This window comes from Convolutriloba macropyga, chromosome 1 (assembly GCF_964194025.1).
Source record: "Convolutriloba macropyga chromosome 1, txConMacr16.3, whole genome shotgun sequence".
Taxonomy (NCBI): Eukaryota; Metazoa; Xenacoelomorpha; order Acoela; family Convolutidae; genus Convolutriloba; species Convolutriloba macropyga.
Genome location: NC_134468.1, coordinates 73,290,703 through 73,312,636, shown reverse-complemented (window position 1 = coordinate 73,312,636; position 21,934 = coordinate 73,290,703). Strand labels below are relative to the sequence as shown.

The following is a 21,934-nucleotide window of genomic DNA, read 5'->3' as shown; positions in this document are numbered from 1 at the left end:
CACAGTAATAATATAATTGCTTCAAACTTGCAATTGAGAGCAAATAAAATGTGAAAATCAGCAAAATTTAATGAAGCTTTAATCCCAAGTGAAGTAATGAAAAAGATGAAAAATCAATAAATCAATAAAAGGTTTTCTTTAAGCATGTTCTACGCTTGACGGGTTTGCTAATGATATCAATCAAAACTGTCTTTGAAAATATCGATCGGCTAAAATTGACTAAAAATAGATTGCTAGAATGCTAGAAAATAGCTTCAAAGATCTGCATTATCAAAAAGCATATTAGCTGCCCTCAAATAACCTTAATTTAGACACGCATTCAATTGACCTAAATTAAAATTCAATTTCAGATTGATCAAATCATTTTTGAGAGAGGTGAGTCACGTAGGACCAAACCCTTATTCACGAGAATGAACAAAAACTATCTCGACCAAGAATTAAACATGACATTACGCACGTAATTCAGTTAAAATTGTATGAACGACTGAACAAAACCAGATGTGACGGGATTGTGGAATCCTATGGCCGTAACAAATTTCCTGATGACCAGATAAAGCCATAGTAGGTTAAATCCTGAAGCATTTCAAAGAAATTGCCTTGACTAAACCAAAAACTGAAAAAACTTAACAAAGAATGGACTAGGAATGGATTGGGAAAACTAATAATCCGATAAAAATCGAAAGAAAACGTAAAAAGCAAAGTCAAATTGCCCTAGGTGATCCAAGAACAGCAAGTGGAAAAAACTTTAGATTGCAAAAAACAGAGCACGAATACAATCCAATTCTTGATTTCTAACAAATATTGTAAATTTTCAAAATACATTACTGCCCATTCCTCCAAAAAACGTAATTATGAATCCATCAAATATCTTTAACGTTTACGTATCGTTGGTGATGCAATATATTCTCAAAAAAATACGTGAACTAAAAAATTACCTTAGAAAAGAAATTAAGAAAGTTCAAACAAATTCAAACCTTGAAACTAATTTTGCCCTTTAATTCCATGTGAAAAAAGTTAACTCCCAAATTTGACTTCTGCCTTACAAAAACGACAGCGCCCCAATACAATTTAAGTTCTTTGAATTGTAAAAAAAAACCATAGAAGGCCAGCAATAGCCCCAGCTATCGCTTTGCGGCTAATAAACAATAACAGTTGAGCACAGTCATTCCCACCCCCTAAGTTGGGTCGGTACAAGTAAATTGTGTTTTGGATACTTGTTACTAAGTTACCTTCAAGGAGGTACTTTGGCTTGTAACGCTGAGTTGCCCCGGCACAAAATCAGTAGGTTTATGATTTCAAATAGAGGAACCAATTGAAAGTTTGATCATTTTCTCAAATCAAAACCATTCCTCAAGTTTTAAATTTTTGCCCGATATAAAATTTCGGATAAATTCTTTTTTGGTAACTTTTTAACGTTCTCAAATTTTCGGCTGAGTTTGGCAGTTCGGAATCCCCTTTTAAAGAGGAACGAAACGTGCTTTTATTTATTTCTACTTCATTGAGAATTTCTGGGGAGCTCATGACAAGAGGAGCTCAAAATTTTGTCTTATCGTATAGGGCGTAAATCAGTAGCGGGAAAAATTTGGGATCAGAACAGGCGAAATACTTCAAGACTTTTTGAAGGTAGCCAGAGTGATTTCAACTGATTCGCACGAAACTGATAATAATATCAATGATCGCTTATGAACCCAGATTTAATTAATTCAATTCCTCTTTAAAAATTTATTAATCTCCTGGTAAGACAAACTGAATTGTCTGTAAAATTCAGAAACTTTAATTTTGGTCAGTATTTTACCTTACCGCGACGTGTTTGAAAACAGATGTTTTCTTTAATTAGATGGAATCTTTAATGAAGCAATTGTTGGAACACTCTGCTACTCACGGACACATGCGTACCCACTATCTGAGCCCAATTTATTCTTCTGTCAAACAAAATCAATTCTCTATTGAGTTCCGTAATATCGATGCACACAGACGTCACAATAAATCAAGATCGAGAAAAACTTTCCACAAATACAGGTATTTTGTTTCGCTGGCAGATTCGGTAGGCAAATTACAATATGGAGGCTCGATAATGTGCGTTCGCGAGACAAAACAAACAAGAAAAACCAGCAACAACTACAACCATTAAATTCAGCCAAAATTCTATCTATTTAAAAAGCACTTAGTAGCTGAATAGCACATCTTCAAACAACAACTAAACTTAACGAATTCACTTTTCCTTCACTTTTTAATGATACATAAAATGACATTTTTTAATGACAACTAAAAACTACAAGATATTCTCACAACTCCGTAGGAAGCCCATGGGAACAAAATAACAAATACAGCCTCAAAATGACTCAAATATTAAATACAATTTAAGAAAACCAACTATTGAAGCCATTAAAACCATAAATTTTTACCTGAAAACATGGAATGTGTTTGTTTGGGTCTAATGTGAACATCCATCAAACTTGTTATTAGAGGTAGTTGGTGCAAAACCAACAGTATCTAAAACTCACATTTTTTTTAATTCAGTAAAACAAAACCAATAGAGAGAGTAATATTGGGTTTCAATGAAATTTGATGACGTGTATTATTGATGAGACTGAATTAAAAGTGACCAGAAAACTCAACAGCCAAATTTTAAAAACTGAAAATTTTGAAAACAAATAAAACCAGAGCCATTACAACCATTAGCTATCAACTGACGGCATTCTATAGGTTCACTTATAAATCAATAGGAAGTCAAAGACACTTTTCATTCATCGGAATAAGTTTTTCCGTTGCTAACAATGAAAACAAATACAGGCGAAAACCAAAAACTAAATAAAGTGCAAGAAAAAGTTGAAAACGTTAAAGCGTCAGCTAAACACTCATTGGGGCTCCCTCACAATGCCAGCGCAGCTTGTCATAATCGTGATAATGTGACAAGACTTCAGAAAAGAACCACAAAACAAATAACAAAAATTTCCAAAGATAACAATTTTTATGAAAACTCGTATTATCAAAGTCATAAAATCATTGTTAAAAGATAAAGCCAAAAAATCATTATTGTTTCCCTAGAAAGAAGTTGTGACCTATTATAAGTGAGACCGAGCTAAAAGTTGACAGAAATAAAAATAAAAAGCGGCAAAGTTCAAAAATCCATTCTTTTTTTTTAAAAAAAATAGTGATTACAGCCATTAGTTATCAAACCAAAGGATTGGAGATTCAATTATTCCTCAACAGGAAGCCACTCGAATGTTTGATTAATTGCGACACAAGAGGAAAAAAATTCAGGCAAACTCAAAAATGCAATAAACGTTTCCGAAAGCAAAGTGTCTAACCCACAAAATTATGAGCTATTGTTTGAAAACAATATATGTTCATTAAGCCCCAGTTGAATGTAAATATCTGATTTTAATGGCAGCTTGATGTCAATATTGACTATTCTGTAGTAGACATGAAAAAAAAATGTGAATGAGTTTAAAAAACGCCGCGCCCTAATACAATAGGAATCTTTTTGATTACAAAAATCGACGATGAGACAAAAAATCAGTCATTGTATCTCTTTGCGTCTATTAAAAACACGGAATTGTTTGTTCCCTTAGAATAATACAACTTGAAAAATTTGATATGATAAAATTAAGCAGAAATGACGCCGAAATGAATAAAATGGCTCTTTCTAGAACTCGATAGCTCCCCAGGAAAAACTTCCCGGAAACCTATTTGATTTGAAAGTCAACACATGAAGGGCTGTCAATGATACCACTCAACGCTCTCTACGCTGTGTACATCAATCAGCCAAAATTAGCTGAAAATAAAAAAAAACAATTCAGCATATAGGTCCTCTTCTAAGATGGGGTCGGGTCGGGATATCACTTTTATATAACTAGGAATAATTATTTCAAAAATTTTTGATCATAATGCTTAATTCATAGTGCTTAATTCGCCATGTTTATTAGCAACAGGCTCCTTTGTATGTGAGCCTTTTTTGACTTTAAACTTTAAGAGTAACCAACCATACGCCACCTTGTTATTCCGTACAGAACGTAAAACATTCATGACCAAAACACACAACGCAATTCGATTAAAACTCACTTCTAATGAGCGTAAAAAATGACCCCACACAAAAAAATTTGCAGAGCGGCATGAAAATAACAAATTGCTGTGGAAAAACAATTAAAGCAAAAATTAATTTCAAACTACGAAACAAAAAAGAACAGCCGAAAACTTCGGAAACCGAACTGGAGGCAATTGCCTCAAAAACTCAAATAGAATTTCTGCAAAACGGAACAACGACATCCTGTGAACAGTACGAAGAAGAGTACTAAGTCTTAACATCAGACCTGACTGGAGGCAATTGCCTCAAACACTCAAATAGAATTTCTGCAAAACGGAACAACGACATCCTGTGAACAATACGAAGAAGAGTACTAAGTCTTAACATCAGACCTGACTGGAGGCAATTGCCTCAAACACTCAAATAGAATTTCTGCAAAACGGAACAACATCCTGTGAACAGTCCGAAGAAGAGTACTAAGTCTTGACATCAGACCTGACTGGAGGCAATTGCCTCAAACACTCTAATAGAACTTCTGCAAAACGGAACAACATCCTGTGAAAAGTACGAAGAAGAGTACTAAGTCTTAACATCAGACCTGACTGGAGGCAATTGCCTCAAACACTCAAATAGAATTCCTGCAAAACGGAACAACATCCTGTGAACAGTACGAAGAAGAGTACTAAGTCTTAACATCAGACCTGACTGGAGGCAATTGCCTCAAACACTCAAATAGAATTTCTGCAAAACGGAACAACGACATCCTGTGAACAGTACGAAGAAGAGTACTAAGTCTTAACATCAGACCTGACTGGAGGCAATTGCCTCAAACACTCAAATAGAATTTCTGCAAAACGGAACAACATCCTGTGAACAGTACGAAGAAGAGTACTAAGTCTTAACATCAGACCTGACTGGAGGCAATTGCCTCAAACACTCAAATATAATTTCTGCAAAACGGAACAACGACATCCTGTGAACAGTACGAAGAAGAGTACTAAGTCTTAACATCAGACCTGACTGGAGGCAATTGCCTCAAACACTCAAATAGAATTTCTGCAAAACGGAACAACATCCTGTGAACAGTACGAAGAAGAGTACTAAGTCTTAACATCAGACCTGACTGGAGGCAATTGCCTCAAACACTCAAATAGAATTTCTGCAAAACGGAACAACGACATCCTGTGAACAGTACGAAGAAGAGTACTAAGTCTAAACATCAGACCTGACTGTAGGCAATTGCCTCAAACACTCAAATAGAATTTCTGCAAAACGGAACAACATCCTGTGAACAGTACGAAGAAGAGTACTAAGTCTTAACATCAGACCTGACTGGAGGCAATTGCCTCAAACACTCAAATAGAATTTCTGCAAAACGGAACAACGACATCCTGTGAACAGTACGAAGAAGTACTAAGTCTTAACATCAGAACAAACTATGCAATAAAATTTTTTCACACTCCCTGAAATTAATGCATCAAACACATTTTTTCTCTCCCACCCGCTCACTTCTTTTTGGCTTCAGTTCAAGAGATTGGCCCAAACACTTGTCACGTGCGGCATTGACTTTTATATCCTGCTTCTTGCTTGACCTTCCGTTCATAAATCCACCTTGGTTCGTGAAAATCACGAACACGGCAATATAGGTACGCTCAGCTAACAGCTGTAAAACGAGAAAGGAAATAGGGCAGAACGGCTTGAACAAAATCCAATATCATTTTAAGACTGAAATTTTTAATCTTAGCAAAAATTGCGGCCAACTAAAAAACATCTAGGTAAGGTTCCTTTTCAGCGCAGAATAGTTGCTCCTGCCCTACATAACTGTACGTATCGATCAACAAAAAACATCTCTAACAAGACGTGCCTTTTGATGAATTTAACATTACTCTTAATTTGTTGGTTCCAAGTTGATAGACCTAATCTAGACTAAAATTAAATCATTTCAAAAGGGTACAAAAGTGCAAGTTGGAAAACATAATTCGCAAAACAGATAATTAGTGCATCACTCGCAATGACAAGTTGCCAAAATTTACTCGAGAGCAACAATTACGACATTTCAAAATTAAAAATAAATCAATTCCTTGGTTCGTTATCTGGCTTCAAAAACGGTTCAAATAAATTTCAAATTAATTGAGTTGAATAATCAAAATACTTTTTGTACACCACTATCTAGAGAGAAATTTGGCTTTAACAGGCCTTAGCATTTTATCATTATTGATTATATCCCTGGATTCTCTTATCAATAAGTTCAAGTCTTCCTGACTGTCTTCATTGTCGCTGCTGTCAATCATTGCACGTCTTCGGCCATTCCCATTCTTTTTAGCGTTCTTCGCCTTTTGTTTCGTCTTTGCCTTCCGACCTCTCGAGCGCCTTGATGACGATGAAGGTTGGTCGTTGTCTTCGCTTTCCTCAGAGTAGAGATCTGAGGGATCGGATAGAATATCTTCATCATCACTCGACCACTCTTCTTCTAAATCACTAAAATAATCAAGCAATAATAATTGATCTTAGCACAATTGTTAAAGATCAACTTCAATTATAATTATCTTTGTTGACCCTTCTGCAATAGAAACCTGTGTATCGGGAATTAATCTTTACTTCTCAGACCACATTGATGCACTCATCAAACATATTGCGAACTCGAATATATTGCAGCTTGCGCTTCATTCCGGGGTGGGGTTTGGCGGAGAAATTAAATTCACTAAGGGGGCCTCAAATGGCGTCATTAGAGGTTAATATATACCACTATTACCACTACAAAAATTGTCGGCGCAATTTTCTCGTTGTGAAATTTGTCGAATTTTCTTGTAGTGAAAAAAAACATAGCCGGAGAATTCCAGAAGCGACTCGAAGCCTCCACAAAAACCGTAATTGAAGCCAAAACAACTATCTTTTATTCGAAAAAAATTATTCTTTACCTCAAGAGTTAACTAACAGTTCGGTAAAAAAAATTTTGAACCAGTGTCAACGAGAAAAACTTCATTGAGCATTGACATCGAAGCAAACAAAAATAAAAACAGTTTTATCGTCATAAAGAAACCATACAAAACAATTGTCAGAGATTTAAATTTTGCAAACAAATTTTGAAACATAACTCACTGAAACCTCAAAATTTTTTTAGGAATATCTCCTAACGATGAAAAAGCCAAAACCCTGAAGATAATTTTTAAAAATTTAAAAAAACAGACCCGGCTGAAAATTGTTATAAAATAACTCATGGTAATGGTCTCAAAAACTTAGAACTGTGCAGTAACTTCTGCGAGACAGAAGACACATTGGGAAAGCATTAGGCAGATATAGACTTAAGAAAACAATAATTTTTCTTCTAGCCACACAGCAATTAAGACAAAAAGAAAAGTCTTTGAGATAAGAAAAAATGAATTCAACCAATTGCAGAACTTAAATTATCATGAGAGACAAAGGAAGCAGAATAATACTCAAAGACAAAAAATAGTTTATTACCCAAAACTAGCGCCAACAAATTCGCAGAAATATATCAATCAGGATTTTGAAAAGTAATTCTAACAAATTCACCGTGCAGCATTAAAATAAATGAAACCTTTAGAAAAAGTATTTTAAGAAAAAAGCAGATATCTAAAAAATTTTGCAACAACTTTTTCAAAAAGCAGAGCAGAGAAAATTAACGCTTTTCCCAGAAAGCTAGAAAGATACATCGCTAGAGTACGTAATATACGGACACATAGCAAAAAACAGAAACAAAACGACTGGTTCGTAATTTTTGAAAACTAAAAATCAAGTTGAAAAAAAATGAAACAGAAAAACAAGGACATTTGATGTTTGAGTTTTTTATCCTGTCTGGATAAAAAAGTCAAAACAGGTTTTCCAAAAAATGTCAAAATAGCAATACTTATAAACACTATAAATTCAATTATTAAAAACACTAATTTAAAGTCCCTTACAATGCACCCAAGACTTTCTAGCTATTGAAACAAACATAGCCGGCAAATTGCCCGAAAATAGCCGCGATAGACGCTTGTGGCCTTCCATGAATTGAAACAACTAAAAAAATAAGATAGACAGAACAAACACCAGTCTTTAATAGACCTCTGGACTTTTTGGGTTAGAATCCGGCTGTCAAATTTATGACACATAGGGTCTAGAAGGAAATAGCACTAAAAGAGCTCTTTCAAAATTGAAATTCAAAAATAAAATTTCCACAGTAATACTCAAGAATTAGGGCATATAATTTTGGCACTACTTAGATGCACACTATCGATCTCTAACTAGTAAATGTTCATAAAACTTAAAGTTCCATGAGTGAGTTCAGAAGTCACTTATTTGAGTGAGGTAATTCACGCAGCTGACCTAAAAAAAAAAGAAATGACGTCATATACACTTAACTACAAAGCAGTAGAAATCACTGAAGTCATCGATAAAGTCAATTCCAAGAAGTCAGGTCGTAAGAATCATCGATTCAGACGAATTAAGAAAAAACCACGATGTCCCCAATATTAGCCGCTATCACTTCGCGGCTAATAAAAAACAAAAAAAAACTTAATTGGACAAAACCACCAAAATGGGATTTGTCCGTGTACAATTTTCTTAAATAAGCCGCAATAGCATTGTAGATCTGCAGTCTCAAAAAGATAGTAGGAAACAGACAAAAAGAAACCTCTTTTCATTAAATGCTGAGATGTCAGGTTTTAAATAAGAATCTTTATTGCTACATCTATTAGCTGCTCCCTCATAACCGTCAATTATAGTTACACTCTTCACTTGACCTGATCTCTTTGGATTAAAGTTAGTATCAGAGTGAGAAAACTATTTTTGAGACTGAGGTAAAGCCACGTGTGACCAAAATCTTAAACACGCGAATGAACAAAACACTCGCTCCACTAAGAGTGATAAATGATGTCACGCGCGCATTTCAGTTGAAATTGCAGGAAAGAATAAACAAAAAGCAGATTTGGAGTGGTTGTGACGTCACATGCTTGTAAACATAATCTTGCCGAAATAAAAAACATAGCAGGACAGGTCCTGAAACAATTCAAAGAAATTTTATTGAAAAAAAAACTAGACCTTGATTCGACCGTAATTGGATTGGGAACAGGATTTAGAAAATCCTATGCAAAAAAAATTGAAAAAACGGTAATATTCAAAGTGAAATTGCGGCACGTGAACAAAAAATCACAATCGAGAAAGCGAATTGTTGTTCAAACACCATTTTCTAGCTCTGCTTTAAAATCTGAGTTAAAATTCAAGACGCAAAATCACTCGCTTTTTCGCTTCACTTCCTCTTTCGGCGTGACCAAAATGACAACTCCAATTTTACTCCAAAAATCATGAAAATGTGTGAACAGATCCTAAAAAAAGACAGCACCCCAATACAACTTCAAATTCGTTGAATTGTAAAAACCAACAGAAAGCCAATAATAGCCCCAGATATTGCGTACGGCTATTAAAAACAAAAGTCCCTCAGGTTAGAATGGCATCCAAAAATTAAATTGTCAAAGGAACATTGCCACACACACACAAATGATTTTTTAGAAAGTTTCCTCAAAGATTACGAAAGACAATGAAAAAAAGCCAAAAATTAATTAAAAACTGAAAATAATAGGCCCATTTTGCACTTTTTAGGCTCTCAAACACATTGTTAGTCTCTCGAACACTTGGTTATATCAATTTCAGAAAATTACAACAATGCAGCATCGATCAAAAACTATTCCGACAAAAAAAAAACGGGCCACAACGAAAAAAATGGAGCCAAATGGATTTAATAACTTCAAAAAATGGCTAAAAACAGTTATCTATATGCATCATTTTCACAAACACTTTTGAAAGTCATTGACTGATCAACGCACTTCTCTGGCTCAAAAAATAGATCACACAATTTTATTCACCTTTGCTTTTAGGTCAAAACACCGTTTGAACAAATAGTACTTTCAGCGAAAAAACCTCAAGAAAACCGATACTCATCTTCGAATCGTAGAAAGAACGCAACACGTTAATAATGATTGCTTCAAACTTCTTTCGAGGGCCTTTAAAAGTTTAAATAACAGCTGAATCATCATAGACTCTTAAAAACTTAACAGGCAAACATAACCGACTAACGTCGGGCAAATTGGTCTCAAACAAACGTCGAGCAGTTGGCTTCGTCAATAGCTAGCCACGGTTTAGTGACCTCAAAAAATTCCTCTTTATCTCGTTTCTGAAGACGAAAGTCAAATGGGTCAGACGAAAAATCAGCCAAGCGAAAAATTGCATAAAAGACAAACAGGATTAATATATTTGCTACAAATTGGTTTTGAGAGCAATTAACAATGGTTTCCTAAAAAGTGCCTGTTAGATCATTTATGATAAAGACATTTCAACTACAACTCAATGATAATGAGGATCAGAGATGATGACATTACGCCACATAACAGCAGCTGAAGTCCGGCATCAACAAAGAGAAAGAGAGAGAGAGAGAGATGAGATAGAGTGAAAGAGAAAAATAAAACGTGAACGAGAAACAGAAGGAAAGAAACCCTAACCGACAGCGAGAGAGATAGGAAAATTTTCCATGATGGGATTCGACTCTGCGACGTCTAGAATTCTAGAAAAAAAATCAAAACCTTTTTGGTCACAAAAGTTCCGTCAAGTAACCCATCTCCGAGACCTAAAAAGTTTCGTTGGCAGTAATGGTCGTTAAACTCAGAAAAGGACAGAAATATTGAAAAATTTTGGAAAAAAACTGCAAAATTTAACAAAATCTTGCAAAAATTCAAGATATCAACCTTAAATTTTATCCAAAAATTACTAAAACTGGAGTTAAAAAATTGATCACGATCCCAATAGCTCTAGAAACTATGCAACAGCTTATAATCAAACCTTGGAGGAGGTCCCAGAGCCCCTGGTGCCGGAAATAATTCAAAAACATGAAAAAATTGCAAACATTTTAAAAAGTCGCTTCAATTCGTGATATTTAAATCTTGAAGAACATTCCATTACATATATAAACTATGCAGTAACATATTATCAAACCCCAGAGGAATTTCCGTGGCTCTTCAAGCTAGAGAAACTCAAAAAGTGACAAGAAAATTTCAAAAAATTTAAAAACAGTAAAAATTTTATGAAAAAAATTGCTAAAACTTGTGATAATAAAAAGTTGAAAAGTAACCCATAAACAACAAAAACTTTCCAGTAACTTATTATCAAACCCTAACGCATGTTTTCTGACCCTTGAGGCTCAAAAAACCTGAATGATGACAAAAAATGTCAAATGAAAAAGAATGGCAAAAATTGTCAAAAAAATGCTAAAACTCGTGATGTCAAAACCCATTTAATCTAGAAATTATTCAGTAACCTATTTTCAATCCCTAGAGGAGGTTCCTTTGCTCTTGAGGCTGAAAAAATTTAAAAAACTAATCTAAAAAAAGTTTTATCAAAAAATTGCTAATATTTGTGACATTAAAAAGTTGAAAAACAATTCCATGGCCATTAAAAATTTGTCAGCAAATTATTATCAAAACTCTTTGGATGTTTTCTGGCTCCTGGTTCTGGAAAGACCTGAATAAGGAAAAAATGCCAAAAAAATTGAAATTGCACGTTTTGTCAAGAAATTGCTAAAACTCGTGATGTTAAAATGTTGAAACCATTCCATTACCACTAGAAACAATGCAATAACCTATTATCAAACCCTAGAGGACGTTCTTTGACACCTAGGGCTGATAGAAATCAAATGACCAAAAATTTTCAAAAAGCTTGAAAAAAATTGCAAAAAAGTATAAATTTGCGTTTTTAGCAAAAGTTGTTTGTCGGTAAATAGCCACGGGAGGGGGGCTGATTGGGGGGGGGGGGGCAACACTGATGTGGGGGGGGGCAACAGCGCGGTGGGGTGCAATATGGGGGGGGGGTCAACAGTGAGGGTGTCTTCAACCTCTAAGAACCGCCCTTCACACCATAAGTATAAGTCTCCAAAACACTTTGAGCTGAAACAGAGCTGAAAAGCTCTAAGAGCACTTAATGCCCGCTGGGCGCTACCTGTTTATCCCGCTTTTGAGGACGAAAAGTCAAAAGCGTCCGACGAAAAATCGGTCAAGCAAAAAATCGCATAAAAAAGACCGACAGGACTAATATAATTGCCACAAACTTCGTTTGAGAGCAATTAATGACTGGCAATAACATCATGCCTAAAATTAAAGTTTGACTGAAAGAGAATTATCCGAATTCCTCTAATGGCACTGCCACGCTATTATGATTCGATTTCCTCCAAATGTTGTAAAGATGATGTGATTTATTTTCCCTCAATTGTCATGTTAAGCTTCAAAAAACTTTGGGCTGTCGTGATTCGCGAAGGAGCGGACTTGGGGGTCTCACCTTCCATCATTTATAAAGCTGTCACCATAATCATAGGTCTGGTCAACTAAGTCATCAATCTCCTGCTCGCTCCTTATCTTCCGCTCTCTTCGGTTACCATTTCTCCCCTTCTTCTCAGAGCCCCCACTATCACTATCCTCATCTGCGTCGTGTCGGTAATTAGCCCTGTGAGCTGCATTTCTCCTGTAGCACTTAGTTCCGTATGGACAGCGTGGCTTTGAGATGTCCAATGTATTGGCAGATGCGCTGGTACTGGCTCGTGACTCTTCTTGTTCCTGTTCTTCTGCACTGAAGTCTGAGTCACCAGGATGCGTATATTCTTAAACGAAATGCATCAGTTCTTTCATTACACTCCGGATCTATGTTTCAAAGCATTTATTGTTCCGCCCAAATTGTGGGGGGAGGAAATATATACTCAAATGGGTTCTTTTTTGTTCAGACAATTTTTGCCGATCGATATATTCATTGTAGAGAAATAATTTTGGTATCATTAAAAAGCTCGTCCAGCGTAGAATTAGAAATTCAGATTTTTTTGAATTTCGTTTTTTTTTCGAGGAGTTATCGAGGTTTAAAGTTTTGTGTGAACACGATATTTGGCATGATTTTGTTCACTTTTAGAGGACTTTTCGTACAAATTAAGAATTTTCTACAAAAATAGTAGTTCAAAATTACATTTCACGCCACAAAATGTATTAATTTTGTGTTCCTATAATACGAAAGGCGATAAAAAAGACTAGTTCTTGTCTCATAGGGAAGGTTATTATCAAAAAAAATTGAATTCTAATCGAGAGGTCTCTTTTCTTATTTAGAAAACGTTTCATATTTTTTTGTTTTTTAGGTCACCTAGAGACTATTCACTTTTCATGTCGAGATTCCGTTAGTGGCAAACCTCATTTACAGTCAAGTGAAGCTCAATGAACAAAAAATATGTTTCCAAGGAATCGCTCATGCTTTTTTTGAGTTCGACTTTCAGTTTTTCGTAATTTAAAGTGAAATATTGATTTTCTTTTTTTATTACTTAATTTTTGGAGTCCTATTGCTTTCGTTGACTCGTTGACTAAATTGCAATATGTTTCGTAATCAGCATTAAGTGAACCTATCTAGTGCTTTAAATGGACAGCTAACGGCTGTTAAGACTTTGTAAATTTTCGGAATTTTTTATCAGTAACCAATCATAAACTTATTTTCGTGATTTGTAAGTCAGTCTCGGTAATTACAGGACTCTTTTCCCTCCTACTGCAACCAAAATTAATCTGGTTAGAAGTTTTATCTTCCAACAATTGGTCATCTGACTTCAATGCCAAAAATTTTTTCAAAATTTTTGGATATTTTCCTATTATTGGTTCCTTTTAAAATATTACTTTATCTTAATATTGATAGCTCCCATTGGCTTGAAGAGGACGTTCAATGGATATTATACAAAGTTTTCAGAGAAAAACGTACGGTTTAAATGGCTTGTACACTTTCTTCTCGCACTTTTCTACTGAATTTTTGGTTTTTTGCCAATATTTATTGTTGTTTTCATAGTCATCAGACTTATTGTGATATTTTATTGATTACCTATGCTAGAGAAACATCCTTTTCTCCCATTTAGGCATAACTGAGCTTATTTATTGACATTAGTTGAAAGCTATTGATTTAAAAGCTTTTTTCGAAATTTTTTCTTGAACATTAACCAATCGTAAACTTATCTTCGTGAACTGTAGTTCAGTCTCAGTAATGACAGGATCAGTTTGCTTTTTACTTCAACCAAAATTTTTCTAGTTTGCGGTTTTATGTTCTAACTACTGGTCTAATGACTTCGTTGCAGGAGTTTTCATAATTTTTTTTCAATTTTTTGGATATCTTTTTTTGTAATTTAGTGTCTTTGAAATTTTATCACATTAACATAATATTGATAGTTCCCATTGGCATGCAGAGGAGGTTCAATGGATCATATATAAAGTTTTCAGAGAAAAGCTTATGGTTTAAATAGCCCGGACCGTTTCTTCTCGCACTTTTCTACTGATTTTTCCAGTATTTGTTGTTTTCATAGCCAGTGCCTTGTTGTAATGTCTTATTGATGACTTATGTATGATAAACATCCTTGTCGTCCTATCGATGCAAAATTTAGCGTACTTATTGGCTTCCTATTTAATGGCGTTGATACTACGTGTTTTCTCAAAACTTGTGGCTTTAGTTTGTTTATATTTGAAGATTTTTGAAGTCATATTGTTCTAAAAGAAGAATTCCATTGCTTTTAAAAAATTATTTGAAAAAAGTTTTTACTGAAAGTTTCATATTAATGGCTTTTATCGCAAAATTTTTTTGAAATTATTGTTTCGCGCGTTTTTTAATCTTTATGTAGCCGTAAAATGCTGACCGGTCTCATAAGCTTGTAATTAGGTATCTAATGAATGATGTTACCCGAAGCAGTCAGATTAGAGCGAAAACTCATTAAGTTTATCATATTAAACATTTTTTAATGACTTTTCAACTTTTTTAATTTTGTTGTTTTTTTCGTCAATTGTAACTTCTCATCATTGAGAGGGCCCATCCAATTCTTTGTATTTCAAAAATTAACTTGTCTACTGATATAATGTCGTGACTGATGTTTTGTTTGTTGGACAATGTTTTTTCATAAAAGTTTTGTGAGTGGTAAATTTGTGTTTCTTTCTCTTCTTTTAGCACATTCGGGTAATAACAGATCCCAGTGATTTTCAAATGTTTCTCAAATGAATTTATTTATTTTTTTAGTAAAAATTTGGCTGAATTAGTATAAATAAATACTGAAATATAAATAAATCTCATTCAGATATTAATTAATGATTTTAATGGCTTCAATAATTTTCGTTTTCGCAAATTGCAAATTTTTGAGTTTTTCTGTATCTTTAGTCCGTTTCCATGGCTTAGTCTAACCAAAGACAGGTCCCATTGGTTTAATAATGACTTTTTCCTAAATTTATCGAGAATTATTTTGTTGTAAGCTAATGATTTTTGAGAGTTTTGAAATTATTTGGTTTAAAAAATGTTGATTTTTGAATTTTGCCTCATTTCTTCTCTTCGTCGACTTGCTACCTAGCCTCATTAAGGCTAGGTAGCAATTTCCACCTGCTGTATAGTTAGGAAAAAGTAATTTCCACCTGCTGTATAGTTAGGAAAAAGTAAGTTTGTGTTAGTCTTTTTAATGGCAGATCTATTGAGTGTTGTAATGAGGAATGGCATTATGTAATTCAATTAGTAGTTAGGTTTTTAACGAGTTTTTTAAACTCAAACATCTATTTTTGTTATCTCTTCACTTGGTTGAAAATTAAGTAAAAAATGTAGATGAGCTCAGGTCGGAACATCATGTGCGAACGCACATTAACGAGCCTCCTTCTTTTCACTACATTTCAAGACTGCACAATTTTATCAAATTGCGTTTATAAAATCGAAATTATGATTAATCGCAGTTTTCTATTTTCCTAGCTGATAACACCTTCTCTTCAATGTCATCTTTACTAGCAAAAGCGAAATCTAAAAACAATCCCTTGCATAAAATTTATACTCAGCAAAGGTTTTTAAAAGACGCCACTCGTGTCTTTATTCAAAAGAATAAAGAAAAAAGACCAAGTTAGCATAGAGCTTCCTCCTTCGTTGCATGAGGCCGGAACAATAATAGTGAGAAACAAATTTTGTTAAAACATAGCTGGCATATTGCCAGAAAATAGCCGCAATAGATTCGTAGATCGGCAGTTTAAAAAAACAGTAAAAAAGACAGACCAAAAAAATTCGTCTTTTCATTGAAGGCTGATCTGTTATATTTTGATTAAAAATCTGTATAAGTTATTGCTGCCTCTATCAGCTGATCTCAAATAACCTTCATTTAGAGTGACACACACCCATTTGGACCGCATCTCTTTGAATTAAAGTAAATGAAAGTCAATTTCAAATTGAGGAAGTCATTTTTGAGAGTGAGGTAAGTCAAGTGTAACCAAAATTTAATCACGCGCATGAACAAAAAAACTTGCTCCACTAAGAGCGAAAAATGACGTCACACATGCAATTCAGTTGAAATTGCATGAACGAATGAACAAAAAGTGGCTGTGACGTCATATGGTCGTAACAAAAATCATGACGACGAAATAAAAAAAAACATAGCAGGACATGTCCTGACGTACAATTCAAAGAATTTTCATTGACTTAACAAACAACTAGAACTAGAACGGACAATGAGTGAATTGGGAAAACCATTTCTAAAAAAATCAGATGAAAAAAAATAAAACAGAAAATCAATGTCAAAATGCTGCTAGGGAGAACAAAAAACCACTAGTGAGATACGTAATTTTGATTCTAACAAAAAACTAGGTCCAGAATGATCTGTGAATGGAATGGAAAAACTATTTAGAAAGAAATCCGGTCCAAAAAACCGAAAAAAAACAGTAAAAATCAGAGTGAAATTGCCGCATGTGAACAAAAAACCACTACCGAGAAAACGAATTTTTGTTCAAACACCGTTTTCTCACTCTACTTTAAAATTAGAGCAACAAAATTTCACACCGCAAAACCAATCGCTTTTTTGCCCCACTTCCTGTTTCGGCGTGACCAAAATCACTACTCCAATTTGACTTCAAAAATCATGAAAATGTGTGAACAGATCTTTAAAAAAACATAGCCGGAAGAATTCCGGAAACGACTCGAAGAAAAATTGCACATACTTATGACTAAACAACTAGAACAACTATTGTGAACCCTGAGCCTCCGCAAATGCCATACAAAACTTATAGAAGATTAGAAACGTCAGAAAGCCGCATGTGAACAAAAAACCAATAGCGATAAAATGAAATTTTTTAACAAAAAATAGGTCTAGAATGAACGATGAAAGAATTGGAAAAACCATTTAAAAATCCGCTCCAAAAAATTGGAGAAATAGTAAAAATCAAATGAAATTGCCGCATGTTAACAAAAAACTACTAGCGAGAAAGCTAATTTTTGTTCAAACACAGTTTCCTCACTCTACTTTAAAATTAGAGCAAAAAAATTTCACACTGCAAAACCAATCGCTTTTTTGCTCCATTTCCTGTTTCGGCGTGACCAAAATCACCACTCCAATATGAATTCAAAAATACTGAAAATCTCTGTCAAAATAAGTTCATCAAAACAACAAATACTTACTAAAACCACTTATGTGAATTTTGAAAAAATACTTTAGGCTAAATTATGAAAAGAAAGCTCTTAAAAACAATTTTCACTGAAAAATTGGAAAAAGTTATCAAATTTTTTAAAATTTCAAAAGCATATCAATCCAAAGAAAAATTCATATCAGCCAATAGGATATCCAGATGCTCGCAAAACAATAGGCAAGTCATAATAGGCTAAGAAACTTAGCTAAAAACAGGAAAAACGAAAAAATGCAAAAAAAATTAAGAAAAATAGTTCCAATTTTCGCCATTTTTTGTCATATTTCTCAAAAAAAAATGATTCTTACCCACAAAACTGTAACCAAATGTTATCACAAATTTGCTCAAGTAGAAGGGGTTTCTTCAATACCCATTTGAGCCAGTTGCACAAAATAATGGTCAAAAAAACGCAAAATTAGCCCGAAAATCAGCAAAATACATTAAAAACCTCCGAATTATCATAAAATTCACATGAATTTCCAAAAACCTTCAAAGCACTACCGAAACCAGCCTAAAATTGAAACAAAATCATAACCAAACCTCTTAACCAAATTAAATGAAAAAAACTGCTTTAAAATGCCGCACGTGAACAAAAAAAATTTCGCTCACTTAGAGAAAATTTTTTCACACATCAATTTCTCGCTCTCTCAAAAACAGCTGTATGAACAAAAACCACTCTCTTTTTGCTCCGCTCTTCACTTTTGTTCAGCGCCAAAATCACTCCAAATTTTTTCACGCGTTTCATTACCCGCTTCAAAAATCACTCCAATAAAATTGATTTAAAAAAAAGGACTTCTCCAATACTCCTCTTCGAGTCGTAAAAAGACAGCGCCCCAATACAATTCTTTGAATTGTAAAAAACCAAAGAAGGCCAATAATAGCCCCAGCTATCGCTGTGCGGCTATTAATAAATAACTCGCGCCAAAGCAGTCCAGTACACAAACTGATTCTACCAACCTCGTTTATGGGCTGGATTTTTTCTATAACACGAGTGCCCATACACACACTTGCTTCTCCCCAATTTCGATGTAGTTGCAACTTCCGATTTTGATTGTTCAAAATTAACTGAAGCTGCATCCTCAATGCTGTCATTTTCTGTTCCATTAGCTTCAGAATTAATTGCACTAGTTCTGTCAGGAGTAGCTAAATTTCTTTCCGATTTAGAAGAGTCTTCGGACTTCGGGTGAACCTCCGACAACCTTGTAGATGACATAATATCTGGCGAAAATTCAACATTAGTATTTGACATGCGCCCATTATTTGGGTGGTTTGATATAGCACTCAGCCTTGAGGGCGGTGGAGCAAAAGAGGCGTTAGCACCGTTGTTCTTATCAGTTGTTGACCTGTTTGGAGTTTTTGGACTTCCAGATTGCGAAGTCATCCAGTTCGGAAGGGCACGTTTACGCGAACTCGTCGAAGAATTCAGACTGTTCTCTTTATTCGCTAACTCGTCATCAATTGCAGGAGAGGCGTTGATAACTTTCTCGGGACTCAATTCAGAGCTGCATCCATTGCTGATGTTCTTCTCACTTTGTAAACTGTCAGGAACCATGATTTGTATCTCGTCCAGTTTCAGTGCTTCTGACTCGTTATCTTCGGGTTCTGATAACGGAGCATCTAAGGTTTCGGTAATAGCAGAACTGTCGGAAGGGAGGCACACTTCAAAAATTAAAGAATCAGGCAGAAAAGAAACTCTATCCCCATTGTGCAGGTCTAAAAAGATGCCTTTCGGAAGAACTCTTCTTTTGTAGACTCCACTTTCGTCGGTTTTCTCGTAGAAAAAGAGAGGATTCTTTGATACTGGTTTAATTTGTAGCTTGCCTTCGTTCAACTTGAGGACTCCATGTGACCGTGACACTCTCGAGTCAGTTATTTCCAGCAGAGCACCTCGTCCCAAAGTGAGGTCTCCATTTTTCAAGTCATCCAATTTATAGCTTTGTCCACTTGTCAAATTCAGGAACACAACTGACTCCATTCATTTACTATAACACCAAAGTTTATGTAACGTCTAATTTTTATTATCAGCACTCAATTTACGGCTGATCAAATGGGAGCGTTTTAATCAAATCTACCAATTATTGCACAAAAGGGCTGACTTTACATAACAGTAAAAAACTTTTTAGAGAGAGAGAGAAACACTATATTATTGTATATTATAGTGTACAATAAATATAATATACAATAAATGTAAATGTACAATGAATGTAAATGATTTATACAGACACACAAAAATTGTTTTCATTTAAATTGAACAGGGAACAGATTATTTCGAGCGGAAATCACGCCATGTGCTAGCTTGTTGAACAAGAAAAAAATCGACTTCACAGTGAAACTCTTGGTTGTACAGGAATGCACGCCCTTCTTTCGAACTATACATTTTTCAAGCTCAAAGTACCCGGGTACTAATTTATCGGGATCTATGGCTGCAAACTTTCATGTTGAACAATTTCTCCCAAGCTCTTTCAATAGGAAAAACGAGGTCAGTAATTGATAAGCAATTATCTCGCTTCTCGCAGTCTGTTTGCAAAAACAGCTACAATAAAAATTATACAAACAACTCGCAACTTTCCAGGGATCATTTGATGCTTATCAAGATTTTTCTCTTGCATTTATTCATTTCGCACAAATCTTTGCATATTTTGCTTTCCGCAACGCCAGAAACTGACTATACAAAAATTGTTCAGCAGGCATTACATTCTATCCAAGGGTTTGCAATCGATCAAGCGAAGACACAGAGACACTATGCTATATACTGCTTTCGTAACATGAATACGCAAATACGTATATTGCAATACAGTCTCATTTTTTGGATCCATCAGTATTTTGTTTTTATTGTAATACGAACTGAAACATCTCGTGAGGTTAGAGATAAATATGTAGAGTGAATGCAAGGTGAAAAAAGTTTCAGAATCACTCATTGCTAAAAAATTTGCTAATCTGTTTATAATAGGTAGAAATTCTAATAGTGATTTAACAACAATCCATTCAGGTTCGTATGTCATTTGGTCAAGATGTAATTCGTCTAGAGGTGGAAGCGAGCCATACACTCCGTCATTAATTTTTTTCTCAAACTCGTTAAGAACGCATTTCATTCGACTAGCATTATACATTATGAAGCAAGCTTCTGATTTTGAGCATGAATCTACCCATTGAAAGCTTACGGGCTTGTTTAATGAAGTTCTGATCAATTCTAATTTTATGATGGCGTCAGTTAAGCTTTCCAACTGCTTATCGGGCATCTCTTCTTTTTTGCACTCTTCCAAAGCTTGCTTGACAGTACATAGTAAGTTCTCCTTATCTTGAACAGCTTCAGTATAAATGGGGGGCGCAACTGTTATTATTAACTGATTTTCCGGCGAAGTGGATCTTTTAAGCTGTGAAAGAACATTTTTTGACGCCTGCTTTGCTACTATGAAGATATTGATTTCACGTATGAATTTTTGTTGATCGCTGTCGTCAACATGGCTCCTGGTCATGAGATGTGGTGCAAAAATGTTTATAAAATTTAGACAGAACGACCGTACTATATCTAATCTGAGAAAATCAATACCAAGCATTGGCACGGTGTTTACAGTGTAAGTGCAGTTACCCAGCCGCCCACTGACCGAGGAGAACCAATCACCGCGTGTTTCACGAATAGAGATGCATTCGTAGATTGTCTTTCTTGTGGCCATTATTTTTTTCACGTGAACCTGTGGTGGCTTCAGTTGAAAACAACAAATGCTGTGTTCATCTAAATTTCTCTGACGCATCCACTCAGACACAAAAATTGGAGCATTGCTATCAGCATTGTTGCCATTACTACAACTGTCAGCAAGGAGCACTTTCATATTCAACTTGAAAAAGATATTTCATACCTCACATAACTAAATCAACAATACCTAGAAATCACCGTTCCTGTTCCTAGCAAACCCTACCTCCATTAACGAATAAAACATATCTATTAAATTCCAGCAAACAATACGCTAGGAAATAAATCTTAGCGGCATGAGAGCCATGACACAAGGACCCTTGAGCCCGAGTTCTGGGTGCAAGTCTCAAAGCTTCTAAGATTGATGTTTTAACTTACTCAGAGAACCAAAAGGTAAAACTACAAAGTTCCGCATCAGTGTATGGAAATTGGATAAATTTTTGATTTCCCTATATGTGATCTTAGGGTGTTAAACCAGGGATGGATGTCTATTCAAGTAGCACTGCAGTCCCAATCTACCATTTGTAGTGATAAACTTATTAAATAGTCTCCAATTGCACCCGGGAGGCTATTTAAGTAAAATTTCAGCTTCGTCCTGAACAGTTATTGCATGTTGATGGAGGCCGGATTTTCATCGGGTAGTCACGCTAATAAAAGATTTGATTCCGGCGGAAGATTTGAAAGTTATCTTTGCCCATTATCAATTAGTTTAACATAGACGGGAACTGCTCGCACTCTTCGTCGAAAGAACCCGATGGT

At 34.9% G+C, this 21,934-nt stretch overlaps 1 protein-coding gene across 1 annotated transcript; it reads right to left on the bottom strand.

Annotated features, from left to right (window-relative positions):
* Nucleotides 1-6,131: 6,131 nt before the first annotated feature.
* On the bottom strand, nucleotides 6,132-21,316 carry LOC142342437 (aprataxin and PNK-like factor). Its single transcript, XM_075393762.1, has 3 exons — nucleotides 18,442-21,316; nucleotides 12,347-12,665; nucleotides 6,132-6,505 (listed from the first exon to the last, which is right to left on the bottom strand). The coding sequence occupies exons 1-3, from the start codon at nucleotides 19,457-19,459 to the stop codon at nucleotides 6,193-6,195; spliced, it is 1,650 nt and encodes a 549-aa protein (XP_075249877.1). The 5' UTR covers nucleotides 19,460-21,316; the 3' UTR covers nucleotides 6,132-6,192.
* Nucleotides 21,317-21,934: the final 618 nt, after the last annotated feature.